The sequence below is a fragment of the Hesperophylax consimilis genome, chromosome 15 (genome assembly GCF_061612785.1).
Source record: "Hesperophylax consimilis isolate HC1 chromosome 15, BYU_Hcon_1.0, whole genome shotgun sequence".
Classification (NCBI taxonomy): Eukaryota; Metazoa; Arthropoda; class Insecta; order Trichoptera; family Limnephilidae; genus Hesperophylax; species Hesperophylax consimilis.
The window spans coordinates 20183503-20210219 of NC_142850.1; the positions used below are offsets into that span (position 1 = coordinate 20183503).

The following is a 26717-nucleotide window of genomic DNA, read 5'->3' on the forward strand; positions in this document are numbered from 1 at the left end:
TGTGTGTACTATTTTTCAGGGAAGAAATTTTTTTTGTTATGTAAGTTTTTTTATTGTTTAATTGATATAAATATTTTTCTACCCAAAAACATAATTTAAATGTTAAGTCTATAATCATTAGAAAACCATTAATTTTAACATGCTCAAAATAATTTCAATTTTAATACTAAAAGATTTGATTTAATTTAAAAGAAAAATAATTTGAAAATCATCAAATGATTAAATATTGCAATGGCCATAGTTTAGAATATTGTAAGATAATTTAATAAATAATGATTATAGCAAATAGATTGGTAAAAAGAAATATATTGCACATCAAGTTCGTAAAAATAATAATAATTTGTAGTAAGGAGATCGATGAGTTACATTATTTCAAACTAAAAAGTATTGGTTCATTTTATTTAGTCATTGATTTTTACGCATTTAAAAATTAGTTTTAATAATGCTGTTTCACAACCAAAAAAATCAGTGTTTCCAAAATAAAACAAAACAAAAATATTTTGACAAATATAAATATAAAACAACAGTTACTTCAAGGAATGTGAATTGAACATTTTAAATTTCATAAATAACTAGTAGATACATAGTTTCTATGGCTTTGCCCAAGTAAATGCCTCTTTTTAGATTTTTTTTCTTCATCCTGTCTTAATTTTAGGCGGTTGAATTAAAGTTTCAAACTCTGTAGCCCATGGAAGAAAAAATGCCATAAACTGAAAATATTTACTACCCAGAAATTTCAGACAGAAAAACTCCAAATTTCATGATGCCATAACCTCACTGTTTGAAAGTTTTTTCAGCATCAGACAAAATAAAAACATGTTTTCCACAACATAATTAAGATTTGTGGTTTAAAAGTCAGGGCAAAAACAATTACTTTATTTCTCCGTATTTTTGATAAAAATTAAAATAAAAAAATTGATGGGCGAATAAATAAATAAGGATGGGTTGTTTCACAGATTCAGAAAAATTCATCAAATTTAAACAAGGTTTATTTTCAGATTCTGTGAAAGTCCTATTCAAGTGCTGTTATTATATCATTATAGGCTAGTAGCTTGACAGAACTTTCACAGAGAAAAATCTTTCACAGAACTTGAAAATTATCTTTGAAATTTGAAGAATTGTTCAAATTCTCTGAAACAACCCGTCCTAAAGTAAATCGAACAAGGTGAAAACATTAATTCAATAGAATCTTGTATGGTGATGAGAATTGCAGGCTTAAATTATTTAAAAAAAATATTGGTCATTTATAATACATAGATGCAAAAAATAACAGTCATGACTTTCTAAAAAATATAATACAGTATAACCCTTGCATAAGGTTTGTACATAAGAAGTTTTGTTTTCAGTCTTTTGAAAACTGAAATTGATAAAATGGCCTAATTTGGGACAACTTTAATAAGTAATACATTATCTATAAGGTTTTCCCACACAATTTTTACAGTTCCTAGAAAAACTTTATATAAAGGTTTCACTGTACATGTTACCTATTTAGTTGCAAATATGGCATATTTATAACAGCACGCAAACATATTGTATTATTGTAACACTTCAACAATATAAAGCCACTTAAATTTAAATCTTTGTACTGTACAAACAGATGATTTTTCTAAAAATAAATGGTCGATAAGGATTCATTGATAATATTATATTTTTCTATTTCGGTCAGCTTTTTCGTTATCTTACGATTACAAAGGTACATAAATCAGAAATTTGCTTAGGCTTAGGATTTCCTTATACAGTTTTTTCTTTGTCCAACTTTTCAAGAAGTTTACACAAATGTTTGCAGTTTTGTAGAAATGTAGAAAATATTGGGCAGTAGAAAAAAAAAATTTAGTTAACTTTTGTCAATCACTAAAGAAAATATATTTGAGGAAAGAGAAAAGAATTTTGGAAAATTTTAAAACCTTGCAGAAAAACACATTGATCATTCCCAACAATATATAGGTGAGTTTTTAAAAAGATGCAAAAAAAAAAATCATGAACATCAACAAAACGATTGATCTTGGCCAACAATGAAATAAGGAACTTTGTAATTTTGAATAGATGTTGAAAAAAATAAGACACTAAAAAATCCATAAAATAATATTTGAACAATGGAATTAAATAAAACTGAAAATGTTTACATTACATTAGATAGTATGGAATCCACTCAAATGCGTTCTGATAATCAAGTCAATCAAGTTAGCCATACCATTGTTAAATCCGCTGTAACCTCTCCCTCTTGCTCATAAACGAGGCATATAACAAAAAGAGAGATTACAAACCATCTCTCAGTGGCCTCAGCAAAAAAGGTCGTTAAAAGAAAACTTAAAATCTCTGTTCAAACGATTATTTCGCGGCGCTCAATTCCTAATTCACATCTAGTTTCCGTAACATTACTTCATTTAGGCCACTGAAGAGAAAAACCAATAGAAATGTGCTACGGACCCGAAGTAAACTCAATAATTTTTCTTTACTTCTGGCAAAACAGATTAACCATTTTCAGATATCAAATAAAAAGAAAACTAGGCTTCCATACAAATTTGAATGGAAACAAATTTCCATTTAACCCAAAAACCCAGCGTTATGCGTCACTTACTCATGCCTGACATAGATTTTGACAAGGCATTTCTTGTGTTATTCTTTATTATACGGTCTGGAGCCTAAGATTCGAAATGTCTTATACATATAGTATGCATATTGACGACATTATTTATCAAATTGATCCAGTTCACACTTCTAGTGATTTTTCTGTTCAGTGTCATTTAGGCACATTTGCCATAATATAAATTCTTTCTACTCTTTGGAACAACAATCCTAATACATCTAATCTCTACTTCTCAATCCAATAACAGTAGAATAAAGACAAACATTTTCTATACAAATCTTTAGTGCATTTCAGTAATAACATGTGATGATTCATTTACCATTAACTGATTCTAAGATTAACACTTTTAAGTACAACAACTCCACTATTTCAACAATCATTAAGTCCAAATTTTAAGAAAAAATTGACACCATGTTAGACACTCGATATTAGATACCATTAATTTATATTTACTACACGGGAGATTATTTTGTATTTAATTCAACAATAAAAATAAAAATTATTCATCCTCAATAATATTGGTTACTTAGGCTCTATCTTACAACCCGAGGATAATTTGCTCTCATTCTAATCTAAGATAAAAAATAATAATATATAAACTATGACTCTTTCAACTTAGTGTTGATTTAATAATATCAGAAAAAAATACACAATCTAAAAAGAGGTAATTTATTTAAATTAACAAATAGGTTTATGACCAGTGTTATAAATAAATAAAAAAACCTTTGTTAATATCATTAAGGTCAGAATATTAATTTAGTAGCAGGAATCTAATTACAGAAATTAAGATTATGAACATTTTTTTTTTACAAATAAGTTTAAGAATATTTTTGTAACAAAAAATACATTTAAAGAATGTTGAAGATTTAGAAATATGTAACTTCACCACCCACTACAAAATGAAGTCATTCCCAAATTTCGTGATATATTTTTGAAAAAAACTTGAGTGGTCATTTGAAAATCTACTACATAAAAGATGATGACCTCAGCAATGTACCTTCGATATGATATTATTTTATAAAATCTGTTTCTAGCTATACAGTAAATATATTACAATAAAATAGTTAACAACACTAAAAATAATGTAAGTATGTAAAACTAACAAAAAAGGAAGTGAGAAAAATGGAATAGTAAAAAATACTGATAAAAAAAACCAAACTCAATAATAATTAATATAATTATAATTTACAATATATTATTAAATTTGGAATAAATCTCAAAAAACTAATTGGTTATAAATATTATGTGGAATTATTGGTATTCTAAGGGGAAAAGTTTGTCTCTAGTAAAAAAATATTATGTAATTCTATACAACATCTATGGGATGCAGGGAATTCTTCTTGGCCGGTGGCAAACCAATGATTGCCACTTTGCCGTCGGCCAAAGCCACCAGCAAGTGAGTGTTGTGAGGAGTTATTAGCACATGTTCTATGGGTACGTGTAACGGAACATCATAAACTGGCTTCAGACTGAAAAACATAAAAAAATTATTTATTTCCTATTGAGACAGATATATTTTATAAAGGCAGCTGCTCGAGGATGCCTCCAAGAGAATCGCAGAACACTTTTGAGCATGCAAACTTGGCCATACAGACAAATCAGCAATTGCCGAGCATTTACTTAAACCGGCCATTAGTTTGAATTTGTGCTGGGAAGGCCCAAAACTCATCGAGCACGCCTAGTTACGGAGGCAATTGAAATTTGCAAAACTGCATAAATATTAATAGGAATGAGCGGGATAAGCTTAATAGTTCTTGGTATCTGGTATGAGACGCAACATCAAAACCTAAAACGGAAACCCTCATTAAGACGATTAACGCTTGCAAAACGGTATTACTTTCATAGATAAATACACACTTCACCACAATTTACACATCAGCCCTAATGATGGGAACTGTAACACTGTCCAAAAAATTAATTTAACTAACCCACTAGCTACAAATTATTTTAAAATTTGACGTAAAAAATTTTGGACTCGATTTACTTTAAAACAATAGCTTAAACCAAAAAAATTATAACACTTGTACCACTTGTTTCCGGACACCGTGTATAATATAATAATATATATTTTTTTAAAGTTTCTTTATTCATTGAAATTATTTGTTACATGCATTTAGGATTTTTCGACCACCATGCTAGGCACATGCCCGTGTTATGGATTATGAGTGAGATATTTGATTCTTTACCTGTGGGTGGTGGAAATTGTGATATCCCCTCCATCGTCAGCAATCAGGAGACAGTCTCCAATAGTATTTAGGGCGGTGACCCGGCCACATACATTCCTACTGGATCTCCACGCTCCATTTAGCGTAAAAACGTGAACTGAATTGTATATCTAAAAACAAAGTACATTTTCCCCAATGATTCAATAATACATAATTATCAAACAAAATTTTTGAAAAAAGATTGTGAAAATCTCTTATAAAGTTTTACCTGGTGGGAATATTTGGAAACCTTATAAGAGGGCTATATAAATACATATAAGTTTCAATTTAATTTAGTATTAAAAAAACATTACAAACATGTCCATTTGAGGCGTTTTTAATTAAATTTGTAAAGCAGATTAAGTGCATAAATTTAATATATGTACATATTTTTTTTTAAGAAAGACAAACATTCCCGGGTTACGAATTACCCGACAATATTTCAAAATTTCCTACTACCACCACAGTAAGCGGAAATTGTTGCTTGTGTTGAGATGGAGGACTTAGCCAGCCAGGGAATTGAATACACTATGCCTGGGTGGGACTCAAACGCGATGTCAACTCAGCCACCCACCGGTGAAGCTATGTATAATATGAAAATCAAAAAAAAGTAGGTACCAATTATACTATCAGCAAATAGCTTGCCATTTAAAAGCAGCTTCGTTGATGCCAAATATGCCAATATCCGAACATATATTTTGTTCAACAAGATTGCCCTCCTAACCTGCTTGACCATTGGCAAGTTAGTTCTGCAGGTTGGGAGACAAAACAGTCCAAGCTGTCGGTTAACGGAGATAACCATCGCGAACATAGACATGAATGCACGTGCATAAAAAATCTTAAACTCTTCTGACCAACAAAAGGTTCATTCTGAGCATACCAAAAAGCAAGTCAGTAGAATAGAGCGGCGAATAGCCGTACTCCCTCAGGTAGAGAAATCTTACTAATTGTTTCTAAACGCTCTCCAACATGAGGGAATATTTTACCAGGGGTGGCCTCCAAATTAGCGACCCACTTTCAAGTCTACTCCTCAATTAGGAATTGAATAACATTATGAGAATTCAGGTATGTATGTATCTCCAAAATTCCTTGCAGTGCATATATGAAAGAGATTTTTTTTTATTTTTTTTATAGTGAATACCTCACAAGAGTCCCAACTGCTCCCGTCTGGAGCCAGTGAGACTATGGCATCCCCAATTGGGGGATGTTGTGAGGCTGAAGGTAAGTGGGGAAGGGAAAGAAGAAGGTGGGGAAGTACCTGGCTATTCAGATCTAGTCACTAAACACGGCTTAAGCCATTTGGAGCAACGTTTCAATTCTGAATGGTGGTCTTACACCAGGGCGATACTGGTAGTATCTTCCACTCTGGAACGTGCCGCAAATATACTATATATTATTTTAATTAATTAATTGTGAAATAACACAAATTAATCAAATAAAATTTATTTGCGCACGCCGGGTTCGAACCCGCGACCTTCGGAATGGCAGTCCAATGCGTTACCACTGGACTATGCCGGCCGTCAAAGATGAATTATCAATAAAGTATTTACAAGTCATTTCAATATGAGCATGAAATTTCAACTTACTATCAAACATGATTCCAAGAACCTTAATAAATGATGGAGACACGTTTTAAACATCAGGCGTCCATTGTACACCGGTAATACCAGGTATGACAAGCCCTGGTGAGTGACAAAATTAAACATTTAGAAATTTATAGTTACCTTATCATCTACGATAAATCCTATGTGTCCTTGATGGGACAAGACTATATATTTGACACAAATATCAGCTCCATGGCACCCCTTGGGCTGGAGAGTGTGAATGAACTCCCCTTTCTTTAAGCTGTACACATTCACCGTGCCGTCCTGTAATCACATAAAAGAAAAAACATATATCTACCTTTGTATTGAAAAAATAATTAGGAGTTTATGAGGTAAATAATATTATAAATAAATAGATGCACAGTAAATGCTAGAAAAACATTTATACTTAACTAGATGATGAAAATTACAATAAAGTTTAAAAAGCATTTCACAATATTTAGGCACAATACATTTTTATGTTTTGTTTCCTTTCCTTAAAGATCTTTTCATACTTCTTTATGGTCAGGCTGTAGTCAGCCGCGCCGCTAACCAGCCTTTGCTCATTGTAGATGTCCAGGATAGATATTGACAGACTAATAGCGTACCTCTGATCCTGACACCACCACGTCCAGCTCCGCCATAACGGCCACGCAGGTGACTGCCGCATCGTGGCCGCACAGTGAGTGCACGGGCAACGGAGTGGCCCCCTGGCCACCAGCCCCGCCCACCTCCCACACTGCCAGGCTGGAGTCAGCCGCACCGCTCACCAGCCATCTCTCGCTGCAGGTGTCCAGGGCAAGGCACTGCACAGGGCCTGGAAGAAAAAAAAAGGTAAATTAGATAAAATATTATGAAAAAAAAGTCAGATATTTTTAATTTGATGTTAATAAGTGTTGTATTTGAAACTTACCAAAATGCCTTATGACAGTGCTGGCCAGTTTGACCTTGCTAGCGATGGAGAACACCTTAATGGAGCAGTCCCAGTGACCGCCGGTATACAACAGTTTTCCATCAGAAGACATTGCAATTGCACGGTTGTCTATTCCAGAACACTTCTTTCCAATAATGTTTATCTGCCGGCGAGTTCTGAAGAATAAGGAAAAACGACACATAACGATCATTTTTATTTCAAGTGATAATGCATTCCCACGAATGCCAACTGCCTAGAGCCGGTGGTGAAGGGAAAAAAGAATGAAATGGCGATTTTTAGAGCATTTTCAAATATTTAATTGATCGTGCCGGTATTTGAATTTGGTGCAGTGTCAAGAAATTTACCGATCTGCCACTTGTAAGAAGGTTAAAATTATGTACATATATTGAGAATACTCACTTCAGAGTGTTAGTAGAATGGTCCACATCTAGCGGGGCTCCCGCGGGGTTGTTTGGCTGCCATGAGGGGGCCATCAGGGCTCCACCCCGAGCCAAGGCGGCCACCCAGCGGCCCCCACCCTGCAAGAAGCCTCGAGCCCTAATGGGGCCCCCGAGCCAGACGATGGGGTCTTCAGGACGGGATACCTGGAAGTGTAAACATATTGTTATGGTGAAGAAAGTACCTACTAGTGTCGCTGGAATGCCTAATGGCTGGATTACACGTACCAAGTGCAAAGGACAGTGATAAGGGGTAACTAATAACGGAAAAGTGCCTTCCACAAATGTGATGTAAGTAATTTAGTGAACTCTTATATTTGTAGCAAAACTTGATTATGTCTATGTCCATAAGTGTGACAATAGCCCCAAAAAACTGTAACGATACGCACGCAGTGAAGTATCCAAGACAAATAAAAAAGAGTATATACTAAAGAAATCAGCAAAAAAGAAAACAACAACTTAGCCACAGCATAAATCAAGAAGCGATAAACTTAAACTATTCTATTAAAGAATCAATCAAGAATTCAAGATTTTAATTAAGATCTGATTAAACCAAAATGAAGACGTCAATCAACTCATCTAAGAAGACAGGAAACTTGTGTAAATAATAAAGTCAAATATTCAAGAAAAAAAAACGAATACATAAGCAGAAATTAACCTGAACAAAGGTGGTGGTCAGATGCCCCAGCACCTGCAGACAGTCCAGGGCCCTCGCCTCCCCCCTCAAGGCGCGTCCCACAACCCTCTTAGCCGTCAACCTGACAGGGTGTGCCGTGCCCCGTACCAGCTGCGCCGGGGTCTGCCCGAAATTCGCTATCATCCCCTCCACGGCAGCCCGCTCCGCCGGGTCCACGATGGCGTCAAGGTCGACTGCACCCTCGTAACTGGAAAAGTCAATTTGTGATCAAAGAGAATAGAAACAAAGGATGAAAAAGAGTGGTGGGTTGGAATTTCAAGGATAGTCATGTCACTTGACCTAATGATCATATAGATAAAGAAAATTCACTTTCAAAAACCTTCTTTGATATTGCTAAGGGCATTATTGAATGGGAAAGGTTTGAAATATAGGTAAAAGAAAAAAAAGGATATATGGCACGGAAGCGTGCCAACTGTAACAGAGCGATGACCAAACTGCACGGACTATCGAAGCGGTGGATCGAATGAAAGTTACAAACAAAAGACTAGGCTGCGCGTAGATGCTATTTGCAATAGTAGGCATGGGTGAACAATGTGGTAACACACGTAGTGCAAGCGATTTCATACAAATAATGGTTCATAGCCCATCTCCCTTGTTTCTTTAATCTATGTTTGTGATACATTTTTTTTACGGTAAATCAACCCAGAAGAAATGGAAAAATATTCCTCTGTTTCAACCTATTTTTATCATTCAATATCATCAGCTGGTCTCATACGAGTTGTTTGTAAAAACGAAAGCTGAAATTGATGCTGAGATAGTTGTGGAAATTTTTCACAAAATGCTACACAGAAATAAAAATTATATATAAGAGAAGATAAGGCCTCAAATACAAATGAAAATAAGAAAAGTCAGCAGTAACCAATGCTTGTTATTATTTGTGGAGCATCTTGCAGAAACCAAAATGAAGCCTCTAAATTATCAGTCTTTGAATACTATAGCTATATTGAAGCCCAAGTGGTGCCCCGGTGGAACTAACCCAGAAACAAATCAAGGAAGAGGTAAATGGCTGGATGAAGATTAATAGAAAAGCTTGAGGACTGGAGGCGGATGGCCAGTGAAGAACATTTTTGTGAAAGAGAACAAATTCCAGCCTGGGATGTAGCGAAGTGATTATCACGAATATTGAAATTCAACCGCTCAAAAAATTATCCAGAGTTACTTACCTGCAGTAATAGAACACGTTCAAAGCTTCAACAGCTCTAGGCCCTCGTTGCTTGTAGCCAAATACCAGATCGATCCAGTTATTGAGATTTTCTGATACATAGTCTGACTCCAAGGCTTTTCTATGAAGGTAAATAAAGTTGTCAGCACTTCCTTCCGCCCATGGAGGCAATGCAACATCAGCCACTCGATGATTGGTACCTTGGAGGATACCCAAGTCTAAGCTGTTAACAAAAAATTTGAAATGTCAACAAACTATCACAAAAAACGAAACATGGTATGGAATAAGAAAATATTCTTGAACCATTATCTTACCTGTTGATGTTCTGGAGAAACTCAGGAAAGTAGAAGAACTCCGGTGTCAACTCTTTGACATCGTTTGGATTATTCATGAGGAGTTTCCAAGTCTGAGCGATGGAATGAAATTGCCTATCAGCCACATCAAATCTGCCACTCTGCAGCTCAACATGAAGAGAGGTAAATGGCTCCACCCTCAACAAATAATGAAGGACCCCGGCTGAATTAGAATAGTGGGTGCCGTAGTGAAACTTAGATATAACTCCGGTTGGATCTTCAAAGTTGTCGTATTTCGCTTTTACTTCCGCTTCGTTCTTTGGATTCACAACTCCAATTGGTTTTGAAAGATTCCTAAAAGATTCGGGGTTTTCGAGGTCCAGTCTTTCGCTGTGATAGTCTGCTAATATCCAAGGATAAACAGGATATTGGGAGAGATCGTTGTATGTTCTTCCAGCTATTGTGTTCAGATGCATCAAGTAATCAAAATTGGTTATTTCTCTATTGACCCATTTTTGGGTTAGACCTGAAGCCTTTAAGAGTTCTGAAGGAGACTGCCCACTGCCATATAAAATATTTGGCGGTTGCAAACTTAAAATTCTGGTGAAGACACCATTTCTCGTCTGAAAACATTTAGAAAGACCAGAATAAAAATACAGAGAACCAGATAATATAGCAAAAGAAATGTCTCAAAGGAGCATAACATGAAATTTTACCTTTGTTGTAAAGTTCAAAAAATAATTTGTTTGATCAATAAGGAATATTTCTAAAGCGCTCCTTCTCAGGTTGTATCTCCTGAGATGTATCTCCCGTAACTGGGAAAGTTGTAGCTGAAACCAAGAAGGCCATATAAAAATCTATATATGAATTACAATAAAAATAATAAAGCAGCGTGGATCAACTACAGTTATTACCGTAAAGTCTTCTCTCTCAACGTCTTCTTTTACCGGACTAAGGTCGTGGAAGTATAGGCAGCTAGTGGTGACGTCCAAACGACCCTTCACTTTGGTCATCAGGGTCACCAATTCACACTCTTGAGATACAACCATCTTTTCTTTACCGGACTCGACTGGTTGGATTCTAAGAGGGGAGAAAGCAATAAGGTCTAATATAAACATTGAGAATAAAACAGATCTAGCACGGACGATCGATAAAGCTCTATGTCAATACGATATTGACGAAATCGTCATCTATGGTGCGTTGAGAGATATTTGCGAGTATGGTCAGAATATGATTCCGACAGTCAGTTGACAAAAGCCGCTACATTTAGCGCAGCTTCCAAGGTTTCAGGTAAGCTGTCAAGATGCAAAACTGTTTGGATAATGTCGTTCATTATGCCAAGAAACCTAATTGTTAATGAATGGGGGTGAACTAACTAAGCTCTTAGAACTGAAAGAAATCATTGTATACACAAACCTTAGACCTAATTAATTTATCTAAGATGCGATAAATTGATTCCGTTTCAACATGGAGAAACAAAAGTTTTTAGTAATGACTAATGACCTCATGAACTAATTAACTCCCTTTTTAGAGTCAAAAAGTACATGGGCTGCCAATGATTATTGAAGTTAATATTTCATTTCGACATTGTCAATTTATTAGTATTTTTAACTTTTATGTAACCGTTTGACATTTAGAAATCACAAATCATAGAGAGATGCGCAAGTGTTGCCAGCATACATAGAATTTTGATTTGTTGCATTATCAACATCGGTCTGAACATCAATAGTGAGACCGTGCTCGGGAAATCGGTATGAAATCAACAGTAGTTACGCCTATCGATCCAATATTCTAAAATTATCGATTTCATTGTGCTAGACTTCCTGGAAAGATAAATAAGGAAGGTGAAATAATACAAGAAAAACTGGGGAATGGAAATTACATGAAAAAATTTGTGCGAAATACTTATTGCAGCTTTTCTCTGTTAGTATAAATTTCAGGTGTTTTCATAATAAGAACAAATTTTTAAGCAGATTCAGTGCAAAATGCAAAATTGGTAAAGGAAAAAAGTGATTACGGCAAGAATGAGCATTTAGGAATAAAGTCGGAGTTATTAATAGGTGGATACCGAAATCACTTTGGGTGAGAATCATAGATAATAGAAACAGGGAGATATGGCATTTAAACGTGACGACTGACGCCGAGATATGACCAAACTGCGCAGACAATCAAATAAACAGAGGCAATTTAATTGATGGTAAAATTTAATTGATGGTAACTGGATAAAACAGAATATGACAAAATAATGGGCGAATTTAAAATTCTAATGGCAACGGTACAAAAAGGATAAAATGTACGTTCTTTATAACAATAATGCCGCAACTCTTTCGTAGACACTAAATAATAGTGAGATAAATGATGAGACAAAAGGTGTATGTACGTGTGTCTGCTTCCCCTGAAGGAAAAATGCAATCATTATCATATATATAGATCGGTCAGTGGCAGCGTTGGAATCTTACGACTCTCAAGCATCTCTTAGAGTCTCAAGCCATCGGCTGGCTAAATCCTCCATCGCGACACAAGCAACCTTTTCCTGCGATGGTAGTAGGATTTTCAAATATTGTGAGGTTATTCGTAACCTGGGGAGGTTTATCTTTCTTACACATATTAAAGAAATGAAAGACCCGTTGCAGTTGCCGTGGGAATTTAAAAAGCGCCCAATAGGTTAGGTTAGGTTTGTTTGTCACGGTTCTGTTTAGTCATGGAACTGAAAGCGGTAATCTGGAATTTTTGAATAAAAGTCTCACTCAGGCTCCAGCGGCAACCTGAACTCGTCCTCCAGCTCGTCCTCCGTCCCCAGGGGCCCGATGGGGCGGGCGGGGGGCGCGGGGGCGGCGGGGCGGGCCGCGGGCGGGGCCCTGCCCAGGTTGTCCCGCAGGCGAGCAGCCGCGGCGTGCGATGCGGGACGGGGCGCGGGCTCCAGCCGCAGGCGCATGCGGGACAGGTTCTCGTGCGGGGACAGGCGCCAGAAGCGGTCCGGAGAGATTCTGGGAATAAAAATGGATAGTAAGAAACACAGACAACAAAATAAAAACATATATTTCGACATGGTGATAAGAATGTACCCAACAGGATTTAACCAGCGATTCCTGAGCAGAAATTTTAATTAAAAACAAAACTTATGCTGTATATACGGTGTCCGGAAACTCGTACTACAAGCAGGAAACTGGTTAATCTATCACGGAGAGGACCCAAAAAAAGTTCTGAGCATTAAGATTTTTTTTTTTAATTTTTCTAATTCTACACTTCAACGCATTTTAAAATATATTAATTAAACAGCTAATAGATATAAACACCTAGCGACCGCATTTATTTTATTTGACCAAAGAAATTCTAAATTTGGACTCGATTTACTCGAAAACGAAAGCTCCAATCAAAAAATCAATACCGCAAAATCGACTCCAAATGTGATCTAGATACACCAAGTTTCCTGTTGAAAAAAATGCTCATAAACATACACAAGAAAATTTCACTAATGATATTTCTAAACAAGTGATAACCACACAAAATCAAAATCTGAATACCTCGGTTCAGAAACATCAACATAACGATGGTTAGTTAACGATTTCCTCAATTCCGCGGTTCAGAAACATCAACATAACGATGATTAGTTAACGATTTCCTCAATTCCGCGCTTCAGAAACATCAACATAATGACGATTTGTTTACAATTTCCTCAATTCCTCGCTTCAGAAACATCAACATAACGATGATTTGTTAACGATTTCATCAATTCCGCGCTTCAGAAACATCAACATAATGACGATTTGTTTACGATTTCCTCAATTCCGCACTTCAGAAACGTCAAAATAACGATGATTTATTTACGATTTCCTCCATTCCTCACTTCAGAAACTTCAGAGCAGTATCATTGTGTTAAAAAGTTTTAGTATTAGCGAAAACTGCATTCTCAGAAAATCGAAAATATCTGAGGAAAGGTCTAGCCGTTCCTTCACCAGTTGATTTCGTAAACAACCATTTAATAAAATAAACGTCTTACAACTCACTATTTATATAAAATAAAAAGGGTTTGTTTTTATCAATATACAGCATAGTACGATTTATAAACGTCAAAAGAAATGTCAGAAGATAAATTTATATAAAATCAACTATAGACAGATTAAAATTAGGTAAATATTTTGTTCTCAAGTCATATACATGTACAATTAATTGTCACTCGTCTCCTACAACATGAATGCCTTGTGGGTATATTGAATGTAAACCTATTCTAGGTCGCAAAAATATACGGCAGTGTGTACCAACGAATGTATATTTGGCAATGAATATTTCTTTTGAAATAATAGAGAGTTGGGAAATACGTAAATTTAATAGTTATGTAAGTAGGACAAGAGGAAACAAAGGAGAGCATGAACATTTTGCAACGAGATATTAACTATACGTACTCGTAATTTCTTTGAGGCTTGACCAATTAGGTTGATCATGGACAATTGTTTAAGTGGGCTTAAAAAAATCATTTGTCGCAAATTAAGACCAAACCAAAAGAAATTATGGTAGCAAAATTAGAATTGTATTATCACATAAAATATCGTCTTCGGAGTGATTTGGGAATGAAATACACCAATTTTAAGACATATTAAATTTATTCAGTTTTTTTTACAAATTTTCAATAATCGAACATTTTATCTAAATTAAAAAAACAATAATCATTAGAAAAAGATAACATACATAGGTAGGTACACAAGTAATAAAAACGCACATGGGCATTGTCCTGATCATAATCGTCATTTGAATCTGTTGGCAATCAGTCTTGCAAGTCAGAGAACAACACAACACTAGAGAAAAAGAGTGAGAGAGAGAATTAGAGAATCATTACAAATATATACTAAAAAGAAGTGCTAAAAAAAGAGTGCAATAGAAAACTATAGATATCTAAAAAAGAAGGATATAAAAGTTCTAGTTAATATAAAGTATGTACACGGTTATAAGAGATCATTATAAATATGTATAAGAATATTTAAAGATACGGTAAAGTACTATAATTATAGATACAAACAAAATAGAGTGATATAGAATAGGTATGAAAAGGGGAGAAGAGAAAAGATATCTGAAGAAAAACTACATGAAAAAACTACAAGAAAAAACTACAAGAAAAAACTACAAGAAAAAACTACTAGAAAATAGGTAAAGAAAAACTACCAGAAACACCTCAAGAAAAAATACTAGAATAAAGTTAAATAAACTGATCATTGCACGCCATTCACATTCACTGCCATCGACAAACTACTGAAAAGTAGTTTATTGGAACTTTTCTATTTTTTTTTCTGTATTTTTATTTTATTATTTACTGTAATATGTATTTTTTGTCTTGCTTTCTTTAAATAACTCAAAGATTCAAAATCAGATTTAGAAACATAAACAAGTCAACTGTAACAGGTTATTTTGGTCATTGGTTTAGCCGGCGATCAGCTTAGATGGGACTGCGACGGGACCAGCGGCAATGACGGGGGCATCCCTTGAGACGATCGCATTGAACCCATTGATGGGATCAGCGTAGTAGTTGACGGTCCTCCTGACACCATCGGGTTCAATCAGGCTGTAGGATCCCTTGACGATGTCTCCATCTCTGGTCTCTTCCTGTCCCTTGGAGTCTCCGGTGAGGCCATCGTGCACGCTGTAGGCGAACTGGTATTGTGGGTATGCATCGTCCAGTTCCCTGACCTGGGCTACAGCCACAGGGGCGGGGGCTACGAACTGGCGAGCGAGCAGGGGTGCGGGAGCGACGACTTGGCGGCTCAATAGGGGAGCAGGAAGAGCGTAGTTGAAGGGTGCCACTATTCCGGCGTTGGCCACTGCCATCAGGCAGGCGATGAAAGAAGTTACCTATGTACAAAAAATATCAAAGAAAGAGTTATGCCAATGATCATATCGACAATAGAACAGAACGAATTGAGTTGGACAGTTTTCTTTTGAAAAATGTAATAAAAATGAAAGTGAAAAGAGCTAGTTTTAGGCAAGCGATGAATGAAGTAACCGTAATATAAAATATCGATTAACTTTTGAAAATAATTATGTCAATAACCGATTCAGCAAGATGCTATAAGAAACATCGGATAGGTTGGTCAGTTGTCCGTTTTAAAGAAGTTAATGAAATTGAAAGCAATAAGAGCTAATTTATGTAAATCAGATGCCACAGTGCTCTACATCACGTAATGAGGCGTCTCCAAAGGAAAGTTGTTGCAAAGGTCAAGCATGTTTGGAACAAATTAATTCGACTGCGCCTCAATTACACTTTGGACACCTCTGCAACAATGCTTTGAATTCAAATGACTCAAAAAGAAAGACGCGCTAAAAACAGAAAGCCACTTATGAAGGAAAAAGAATCCATACAATTTGAAATGACAATTAAAACCTTAAAGAATAAAGCATTAAAACAGATATACATTGGGGTACATTGTAGAGGGAAATAATTCAAAAATGAAGTAACAAGAATATCTCAAAAACTTTAAGCATCTTGTTCAGATTTGAGGAAAAATCACACGTTTTTCTTCAATTTCACATATTAACTTATAACTGAGGCGAACAAGGATTTTTGCTAATTATACTGCATTGGCATAGTGCAAGTGAGGTTAGGTTAGGTTGAATGACCTGCTTCTCCCGAGTCTGCAATACGAAGCGTTTTTTTTAATAATTTATGCGTATTATGTCCAGTGTATCTGTTGTATATTTACAAAAACTGCTATCAAAATCAATAAAAATGAAATCGAGAGAATTTGCTATAGATGAAGAAATAACAATATCGTTACTTACAGCGATCAGGCCCATTGCTAAGCTTGGCTTGTGTGAGGGTTGTTCGGTTAGTGGTTGATGACTGCTTGTCTGGAGCACTAGAGCTGATGTGATAATGGTGGAGGATGAGACTAGCCTTATATACAACGCACCATTGTCCAACAGATTGACGAAACACTCTGCGACACAATGGGGAGTAACAAGAATATTTCGAGTAAGGAAAAATGGCTCTCAAACTTGTGAAGCAGATTTTTTTCGGAACCTTAGGGAGTCAGGTGATTATTTATTTATTTTCATAGTCTCCATAAAACAGTTATACACCAATATACAGAGAAGATTACAAATTTAGATTGTATTTTGTTTATGTTTGTGCATAAACAAGTAGTAGCAATAAGTAAATAACACGTGTGTAATGAAAATTTAATCCCTAAAGCCTCTAACTTTTTGCTATGTATATTAGGGTGTCCCAGGACATAAGGAAGAATTTTTTTTCATGAATTTAAATATGCATAACCTCTTATTTTATTCCATTTGATCCCAATAACTCATATAATAAATATTATTTTGATTAAACACCGGCAACCCGTGCCGACTTGATGCCAAACATATGGTACAGAGTTCATATGGAAGGATTTTCAACTTTCATTTTTGTCGGATAAATAAAATTTAAAAATGCACAAAAATGTTCAATTATGTAGTATTTTATATTTAAAAATGGTTTATTGATTAAATTTTTTCTTCATAGTTTGTTTTTTACAGTCAGGATAAATCTTCCGGTGTTCCTGAACCCATCGTAACAAAAATTATTTTTGTTCCTCTTCGACCGTGAGATTAAGCCATGAAAATCTTGAATTAACTTAACAGTTCTTTCAGCTGTATCATTCAATACCCTCAGCGGCGACACCTTCTTTCTGACTTCTTGATACAAAGCATTATTTGACCACATCGTAGGGAATTCGTTAAGAAAACTGGCATCTGTTTTCAGACGATCAAACAAATACTTGCTCTTGACTGAAATGAAGTCGTAAATATTTTTCTCTGAAACAAAAGTCACTAAATTATGATATGAACAAAAACCTCAATACAATACATAATTTAAACTACTTAATAAACTTACCACACAATTTACCATCAAGATCTTCCTTCGATGGGATGTAACGTTAGTCATGGGTTGATAAATTATTTTTTTTGATATTTCAAGCATTTTTATCTTAGTTGTTTGATCCACAGCGTCGTCAAACAGCGATAAAATAGATCCTTCATCGGTCAAATACCATAACTGCTTACTGAACAGAAATAAAGCTGCCATTGAGATGTTTTCATCAATTTTTTCTTAAGCCTTCATCGATTTCAAAAAGCACAAGTCCTGGTAAGGTGCTTTAACCGCTATAATACATTGTAACCATGGCTTGACATAGGATGTTACTATGAACAGGCAAACGTCTAAAAGTGCCGCCTTATCCTTACCGGTAATTTTAAATTGCGCACAAATTAATGATATTTTCAAGGAATAAAGTGCCTTTGCCATACATCGAGCACCTGGAGGCCGAATCTTAAATTTTCTCGCTGTATCTCCTCCTAAAACTATCACACAGAGTTCTAAAAACTTTCAATAGTCATCTCCAAGTATTTTTGTTGTCAGTGCAGTACGGTAAAAATCAAGCAAATCATCGATTTCGGAAGCGGTTAGGTGCAATGTGAGATTTTCTCTGTAGCACTGAATTTTATCGGGATCAACATTTTTACAGTTATCTCGAAACTTTTTGAAGAGTGGGATGTCAGGACTTGTAGTCACTTGACTGATTTTTACTTCAAACACAGCTTTTAATACCAACTATGGCTATATTTGGTATATATTGACAGTTAAATTCACTTTCCGGATATTGTAGACCAAAACTTCAAGAACTTGTCCATCAGATGGCAGTTTAGAACCCGATATTTGGTGTTTTACGACTCCTATTAAAAATATACTCTTTTTAGAAGTGCGTAAATCTAACAACATCTTGCCTGAACGAGTGATTTTCGTTTACTAACAAAATAGCAAGTTACTACAAGCTCATCAACACGTTTGCTCGCTGGCGTTTTAATGTACAAGTACTGACATCTTTCGATGCTATTCGGCACAGGTTGCAATTGTCCAAAGAAAACGATTTTTTTTAGAAGTGTTTTGTCAGTATTCAAACAAAATTAGAGGGTATGCGTTCAAAAATAACAACTTTAATTTTTTTGGGACACCCTAATGTATATATGTATATGTCAAGAGAAAAATTCGCTGTATTTGTACTATATCAAAATAAAATAAATATATATTATTATATTCGACGGCCTCCGTGGTCGAGGGGTAAGGCTCTTGACAAGAAAGCTGGAGGTCGCGGGTTCAAATCCCGGCGTGCGCAAGAAAACTTCATTTGATTAATTTGTGTTATTTCACAAATTATTCATATAATATATAGTATATTTGCGGCAAGCTTCAGAGTGGAAGATACTCTCAGTATCACCTTGGTGTGAGACCACCATTCAGAATTTAAACGTTGCTTGAAATGGCTTTGGCCATGTAAGGTGATCAGATTTGAATAGCCAGGTACTGACCCACCTTCCCTTTTCCCATCTCCTTTCCCTCCCCACTACCTTCAACCTCACAACATACCCCAATTGGGGACGCCTTAGTCTCATTGGACCAATTGTTCCAGACGGTTGGAAGTAGATGGGATTCTTGTGCGGTTTTATATTTAAAATATATATACATGAATCGACGTATGCAATTAAAATATTAAAATTTATAACACAAACAAAAATAAAGTTTTTAAAGTCGCGTACAGAAGGTTTTTATTTTGTAAACTGTAATTACTACTCTACACGAAACAAAAAAATATCTTTAATTAAAATTTGTCCACAAACGTATTATAAAAGTTATTGTCACTTCACCTTTTTCGTTCAGTATAAAAATAATTATTTAAAAATTTGCAAGCCTTGACCAATATTTTTCAAATGCTAAATGTTATATCATATAATAATTTTTAATTTTTAGGTAGCGTTTACGATTATTTTAAATGCAAACCTGATATTCGCGGAATTCTCTCTGTCTAGCACGGTTTAAATTATTTTTCAACATGATAAAATATGAGATAGCGTAGCTTTTGTGAGACTTTGTCAGGCTCCAATATCTCCCCAAAATATGCTACTGCTGTTTGTTATCTGTGAAGAATATCTCCCAAAAGTGCCCAAGGGTTTTAACCCGTACTAAGGGCAACATAATCAAATGATCATGCAAGAGGTGAAATTATTGTGTTGTGTTCATTGATGTATTGTGTTAGGTTGGTATGACTAGAAAAGGTTGATAGTAAATAGAGCAAAGTAGAAGTATAAAAAGGTGAAGGGGGGAAGTTATACTATTTTGTGACAGAAATATTTAGATTGGCGAGTTCTGACAGGCAGAAGTCCTCACTTTCGTAGCATCAACCCTTTTTAATTGCAGGGGTACAAGGTTTTGCTGATACCGGATATCAACATAAAAAGGTTGCAATGAAATACGAAACATTTGCTAAAGAAAGATGCATAAAACTATTTGATTTATTTCTTTCCCGCCATTTTAGTAACGTAGACGAGACTTACGAAGTAATAATAATCACGACGAATTTAAAGAGGCCAGTTCTAGGGAGTTTTTGTTTAAGCCCCCGCATTCCACAATTTCTAAAGATTTAGAACAAGTTTCTCTTTAATTCTTTAAGTTTTTAAATTTAAAAAAAGTAATATTATAACTATATGAAATTCCCTCGGTAGAAAACAAATCGCAAAGTAAGCTGCGAGAATTATTAAAAACACGTTTTGTTCTGTTACTTAATATGTTATAGGCATGAAAAAAATTACAGTATTTCTTTAAATGCAACTCAAGCATTTGTCGAGAGATTTTTGCTCTATTTCAAACGAGTAGTGTTTTATTAAATATTTTCACCATTTTCGCTTAATTGTTATGGTTTTTTTAATATTAGCGCGCTCCCTCTAACATTCGTATTTACATATCTCCCTTTCAAACCATATTTGAACGCTTAATACGGGGCCTTAATAGGTTGAAGTTTTCTGAAAATTAATAATATTTTGTAAAAATTTATTATTGGTGAAATTTTACACATTGAAAGCTGAATTGCTACAGTAGCAATATATTTTTGATTATCTAAACAATAGTAAATAAGAGAAATATAACGAAGTTTCTTTTGATATTTTAGAGTCACCTAAGCATTTCTACCAATTTATTAAACGAAGAAATTTGCACCTGGCGTGGGGCAAATGATGGGTGCTTCTCTAAAAAATGCAAGAAAAAAATCGTTCTTCCAAAAATGCAACAATTTTTTGGCCCAATTCCCTTAAAAGGAAAACGAGTGACGAAAGTTAGATATGTAAAAAATATATATATATTAAATTGGGTTCCTTCACAGTTGTGGAAGCTCTAGCATCTGAGCATTACCAAATTGTCGTACTGTCGAAGAATCGAAATGAATTTAACAAGCCCGCCAAAGTTTGCGCAAATTGTTCCAATACACGCGGTACCAATAATGCATAAGCTAGAGTGCGAATTTTTTGTGAAATCCACAGTGGCCAAAATGCATTGTCATTCTAGTGATCACAATTATACAAACATCCCGCACAAAGTACGGATACAAAACTGAACATAGTTAATAAATAACTATTGCTAACTTAATTCCTTATTAAATTATGAATAACAGATTGTACGTAATATTATTGTAACCACAAATCAAATAAAGAATCCTGTGCTATTTTCATTTGATTTACTTTACATTTATACGAGTATTTAAAACCCTTTCCTTTCAGACCTCGGATCTATCGGCGCTATACAGGATGTCCGAGGGTAAAGTGCACTAACTTCGGGAGGTGGGTGATTCCACATGATGGTAGAAGTAAAAAAAACAAACAATTTTTTTCGAAATTCCATCTCATTTTCCCTATACTAAAATATTTTTCCATTGATAATATTTATTTTCCGAAACTAAGAATGTTGAAAATTTGAAAAAAGTTATACTTATATATACTTCTAAAATCATGGAGAATCATTCCCGAGGTAAGTGCACTTTACCCTTCGGACACTCTGTATGCTTGTGTTAAATATCCCAGACCAAGGCCCGAAAATTCTGTTGCTCTTTAACTCTTAACAGGCCAAGATGCCAAACAAAACGTCTGTAATCATGGGGGTCTTCCGACGACCCCATGCATTTTTCTGTCTTATGGGCTTTTGAACTATATAAATCCCAATTATTCAGTCAATTATTAATGGAAACTTATGTATTTGCGCAGAAATATGTAAAACACTAAAATGATATGTCAAATATTTAAGCTAATATAAGGAGGATAGTAATTTTGGGTACTACCTACTCCCCCACTTGGCTGCGGGATAGTTAAGCTTGCCAAGAGAGATATTTACGTCCGCCAAGATGTTTTCTGGTAGGAGCCCTGGCGAGACAAGCCTAGGGATGCAATTGCTAAAAAATACTGATAGAGACAATCTAAAGTCGGCTATTAGTAAGTACTTACCTATAATTGAATTTGATTTCACGAGGAGGCTTTTAGAAGCGACTGAATACATAGCACATAATATTAGATATGGGTATTATTAATAATACGGAATAATTGAGTTTTTTCCAGTACCACATATTTTGCCTGGAGGACCGATGTACAGGATACATGTCATACGAGCCACTGTCTGGGTATATCTATACACATATTGATGAAGGTAGAAAAATACATTTGAATAGTAAAAATATGGATAATGGAAAAAAGAGGAGATATGACATGAGAGCGCCGACTGTCGCCGAGCTACTATCAAAGCGGCGGAGCCAATAAATGTTAAGCATTTGGTATGTAGGTAGAAACAAAGGCGGAACGCCGCTGTGTGCAGACGCGATTTGCGATAGTACGAGGGAATGCTGTTGGCGACACTTGTGCACTCGGTTTCATACTAATAATGGCACATTTTCTTTTTTACGTTAGATCCATACACGGGACGCTTTGAGGAAACTAATATCCCCGGGGCCTTTGTCACCTTTTGGGATGCTGGATGGAGAGGATTTTATTTAAGGAAAGGGGGGATAGGAAGATCTGGGAAGGAAAAAGGTATGAGGGGTGGATAGGATTCTGCGGGTCAGTGATTCCAGGAGTGACGAACGTTTAAATTCATCCCTCCCACACCGGTGCAAAGCGATGAGTTAAGAGGTAAAAAATCTCCCTCAACCAGAGTTTCCGAATTCGGCACTCCAGGTGGGCAGAAGCACCCCTCGATAAGACCTAGACAATCCTCACACCATGAACCCTGGAATCCCTGCTAAGTCACCAAACGTAGCGAACCACTTGGGGTGACCTATGGCAGAGGTGTTGGTTATCCAATTAATGGTTCCCGGGGCTGCGTTACCCATACCCGCTTTCCATATCCCTAGATTCTATTATGTCTAGAAGCATAAAATATATTCACACCAATACATTTACGTACTGTGTGTGCACAATCACAAACAATACTAAAGATATACTATGTAGCTACTGTACCTACGTACTTCATTTGAACCCATTTCGGTCAAGTTCAAGACAGCTAAGATCGAGTAAGATAGTTGCAAACGATACATCTAATATTAAGTATGAACCTACATATTGTATTATTTATTACCTGTTACGCAGTTGTGGGTGATAATATTTAGAGCTTTAAAAAATCCCAGCGTTGTTTTGTTGCAAACAACATCTCTGGCACAAGCCGATTAGGTAATACATCTATGAGAGTGTGAAACAAAGGATAAGTAGGACAGGTGGTGATCCCAATTTTCCAACAGTCCTCCTAACCACTGACCAGGCAGGTAAGGTAAGTAATTAGGTACCTACAGGTGACCGACAATACTTCACTCTTGGCACTGGTTATGTACGGCAGGGATTGAAGTGGAAAACATGTAAAAGTTAGCTAATTGTTAGCTAATATTTATACAGGACATTAATTCCTAGTTTACTTTTATTTTGTGAGATTTTACGTTATCTCACATGGCGCCCTACTCTGTACAAGGTAAGTTGATCTCTTGTGTGTAATAATTTCACTCCTACGATCTTATAATGTTTCACTGTTAATTCCATCCTGCTAATGATTCTTTATCGAACCTGTCACATGGCCCTGGGATTAATAATTCCATAATTTATAGAGTCTTTTGTTTGTGTGCTTGCTAATAAATATTTGTTTAACCTAATTATTATTTTTATTTGAAATCCACAGTTGGTTTATACAAATGATGGGTTGTGCGATTATTGTTATCCCATGTTACAATGGCACCCAGAGTGCTCATAATTTTAGCTACAATTGGCGAACAACGTGTAAATGTTGTTAAACGTCTTAATTGGTCACAAACGGAGCAACAATGAACAAATATAAACTGAAGTAGCCACATACAAAACAAAAAATAATACATTGAAATAAATTATTTTAGGAAATAAGCATTGAAGTGCCCCAGCAACAATCTTTCGTATTTATTAGATACAAACTGTACTCGTTACGCGTTTCTGTGGCTCGTTTTCGTCGGTGACGTTTTTACGTCCAACAGATGGCACTGTTTTTCAAAAAGGATGCTTTTACATGTTAAGTTAATATCTACATGATATATAAAAACACACGCTTATTCGAATGCAACATTGTGTCAAAATTTCAAAGCAATCGGTGAAGTGATTTCGGAGATTTAAGATTTTGAAAAAACGAACATTTACATCTTTATTTATATGCTGGTCATATACAGTCTGTCTGTGCAGATACAGAAATTAGAGAGCATTTTGTTTTTACGTCCAACAGATGGCGCTGTTTTAAAAAAACATACTTTTATATAAAAACGCACCCTTATTCGAATGCAACGTTGCGTCAAAATTTCAAAGCAATCGGTGAAGTGATTTCGGAGATTTAAGATTTTGAACAAACGAACATTTTTATTTTTATAGATGATATCCACATTATATTGATATCGAAGGTTCCACATTAATACCCTCCATTTATTTTCTGAGAAATGAGGAGTACATACTATGGTAGTTAGTCCCGGAATTTTTGAACTGAAAAAAAACTATCTCTAGTAATCTGGTATTGGATAAAAATTATAAATAAAACGTAATATGAAAGCATAAAAATGATTAAAAAAAACAAGTACTAATTTTGGCGAAAATTTCTATAAACGTAATGCACGTTGATATAATCTCGGTTCAATATAGCTACCCCCTCCGTCAAGAAAATAAAAGCATATTTTCCATTTGAACCACTAGGTTTCTGTTTTACCAGTCGTCTAGTAAAATAATATTCCGATCGCCTATCAGCAATTTACACAACATATGGACGTGGCAGAGACGCGGGCCAATGGGTATTACTAAACGGTTTGTGACCGGAATTACAATATCACTCACTCATTAATCTCTATCTCCATTGATTATTATTATTCTAGCCAAAACTCACACTGAAGCCCGAATTTTTAGAATTGTCCTAGCAAAAAAACAAATATAAAAGCCACCTGTACTTATGAATAAAACAATCGGAGAAAAATGGATATTGCTAATTTATTGAGAATCTCTTCATATTTTTACATGAGATTACAAGCCGTTTCCCGATAAACTTTTAGTATTTTCTAATATATCGGAACACGTTTTCATACAGCTGCATTTGCCTTGATAATGTATAATGACGAAATGCGAGAATATTAGGATTTTTATGAACACATGTTCCGACATCGTTGTAATAAATTGGTATTTTACTATTATCGGGAAGCCTATCAATTCATTCGCTGAAGACCTACGATCACGTTTTTAACCGGATTACGAAAAATTTTAAGAGATTCTATTAAGAGGAAGCTACAAGCCAAAAATGTGTATATTCTTGGTATACCTTCTTTTGTAGGTAATAGGCATTAAAATCGCCTGACAAAAGGAGTCTAGAAACGTTCGACTTCATGCACAAAACGGGTTTTTATATATTTTGTAAATAATTTTATAAGAGAACAAAAAAGTTAATCAAGTGAAACTGTCACAGATAATCTTAGCTATAATAATGTAAAAGTTGTTTCCTTTATGCCTTCATACATTTCTATTAAAAATATATTTTTTTTAGTAGTTTACATTTATATTTTTTATTTAGTAATTTATTTATTTTATTTGTATTCCACTCAAGCGAAGCGATAGGAAAATCTTCAATTTATCTAAATCATATTTTTTGGTATTCATAATATTCACCAATTCGTTTTAAAGATTAATCAAAATAGTGATTTGGCATTAAGCTTCGCCTTAATTAGCAATGCTTATTGTTCTCCATGCATAATCCATAATTTTAAACTAATAGCATAAAAACATCGTAAACGTACAAGTAAAAAATAAGTAAAGTACGAAACTACCAAATTATCTCAGTTTAACGAACAAACGTTTTCAGTTTTCACAGCATGACAGTTTGCTACATAAAATGTCCTCTGAACATGACGCGTTTCATGCATACCTATATGAAGATCGATAAATTGGCAGCCAGAACGAAATTAATTTAACTGATGTTTTAACTTTTTCTTGTCTTGAAAAGCGACTTTATAAAACAAGTCAATCTCGAGTGCTTAAGGGGCTATGTTATTGCTTGATATATCACAACCTCTTTGAATTATTTTCTTGTTAATTTATTTTAATAAACATAGAAAAATAAATTACTTGAATGATTTAGTTATTTATATTTTATATTGAATATAGTTTCCTTGTAAACATTTTCACGCTTTGTAAACCAAGTTTGACAGATGGGCCAAATACAAAATTTAATCACATAAAAAATAATTTGATTGACTCAACATAACAATTCATTATTGTTCCGAGTAGCAGAACTCACTTAATCTCCATTGTCGAGGGATAAAGCTTTCGACTAGCAAGCCAATGGTCGCGGGTTCAAATCCCGGCGTGCGCAAATTTTATTTGATTGATTTGTGTTATTTCACAATTTAATCATTTAAATAATATAACGTTTATTTGTGGCACGTTCCAAAGTGGAAGATACTCTCAGTATCACCCTGGTGTAAGACCACCACTCAGAATTGAAA

The 26717-nt window shown here is 35.0% G+C and overlaps 2 protein-coding genes across 2 annotated transcripts in view; both read right to left on the reverse strand.

Moving 5' to 3' along the window:
- Positions 1-3733: 3733 nt before the first annotated feature.
- The window catches only part of LOC149417457 (neurobeachin-like protein 1), a 238637-nt gene continuing 215653 nt past the window's right edge, over positions 3734-26717 (reverse strand). The window contains exons 29-40 of the mRNA XM_089640313.1: positions 12645-12884; positions 10812-10977; positions 10614-10727; positions 9919-10520; positions 9606-9827; positions 8404-8629; positions 7708-7892; positions 7288-7463; positions 6983-7191; positions 6516-6659; positions 4774-4922; positions 3734-4056 (exon numbers count right to left, since the gene is read on the reverse strand). Of these exons, the coding sequence (XP_089496439.1) occupies positions 3894-4056; positions 4774-4922; positions 6516-6659; positions 6983-7191; positions 7288-7463; positions 7708-7892; positions 8404-8629; positions 9606-9827; positions 9919-10520; positions 10614-10727; positions 10812-10977; positions 12645-12884 (2596 nt within the window). The 3' untranslated portion in view covers positions 3734-3893. The remainder of the gene's footprint in view (positions 4057-4773; positions 4923-6515; positions 6660-6982; positions 7192-7287; positions 7464-7707; positions 7893-8403; positions 8630-9605; positions 9828-9918; positions 10521-10613; positions 10728-10811; positions 10978-12644; positions 12885-26717) is intronic.
- LOC149417458 (larval cuticle protein A2B-like) lies at positions 15258-16784 on the reverse strand. Its single transcript, XM_089640311.1, has 2 exons — positions 16666-16784; positions 15258-15738 (listed from the first exon to the last, which is right to left on the reverse strand). The coding sequence occupies exons 1-2, from the start codon at positions 16678-16680 to the stop codon at positions 15310-15312; spliced, it is 444 nt and encodes a 147-aa protein (XP_089496437.1). The 5' UTR covers positions 16681-16784; the 3' UTR covers positions 15258-15309.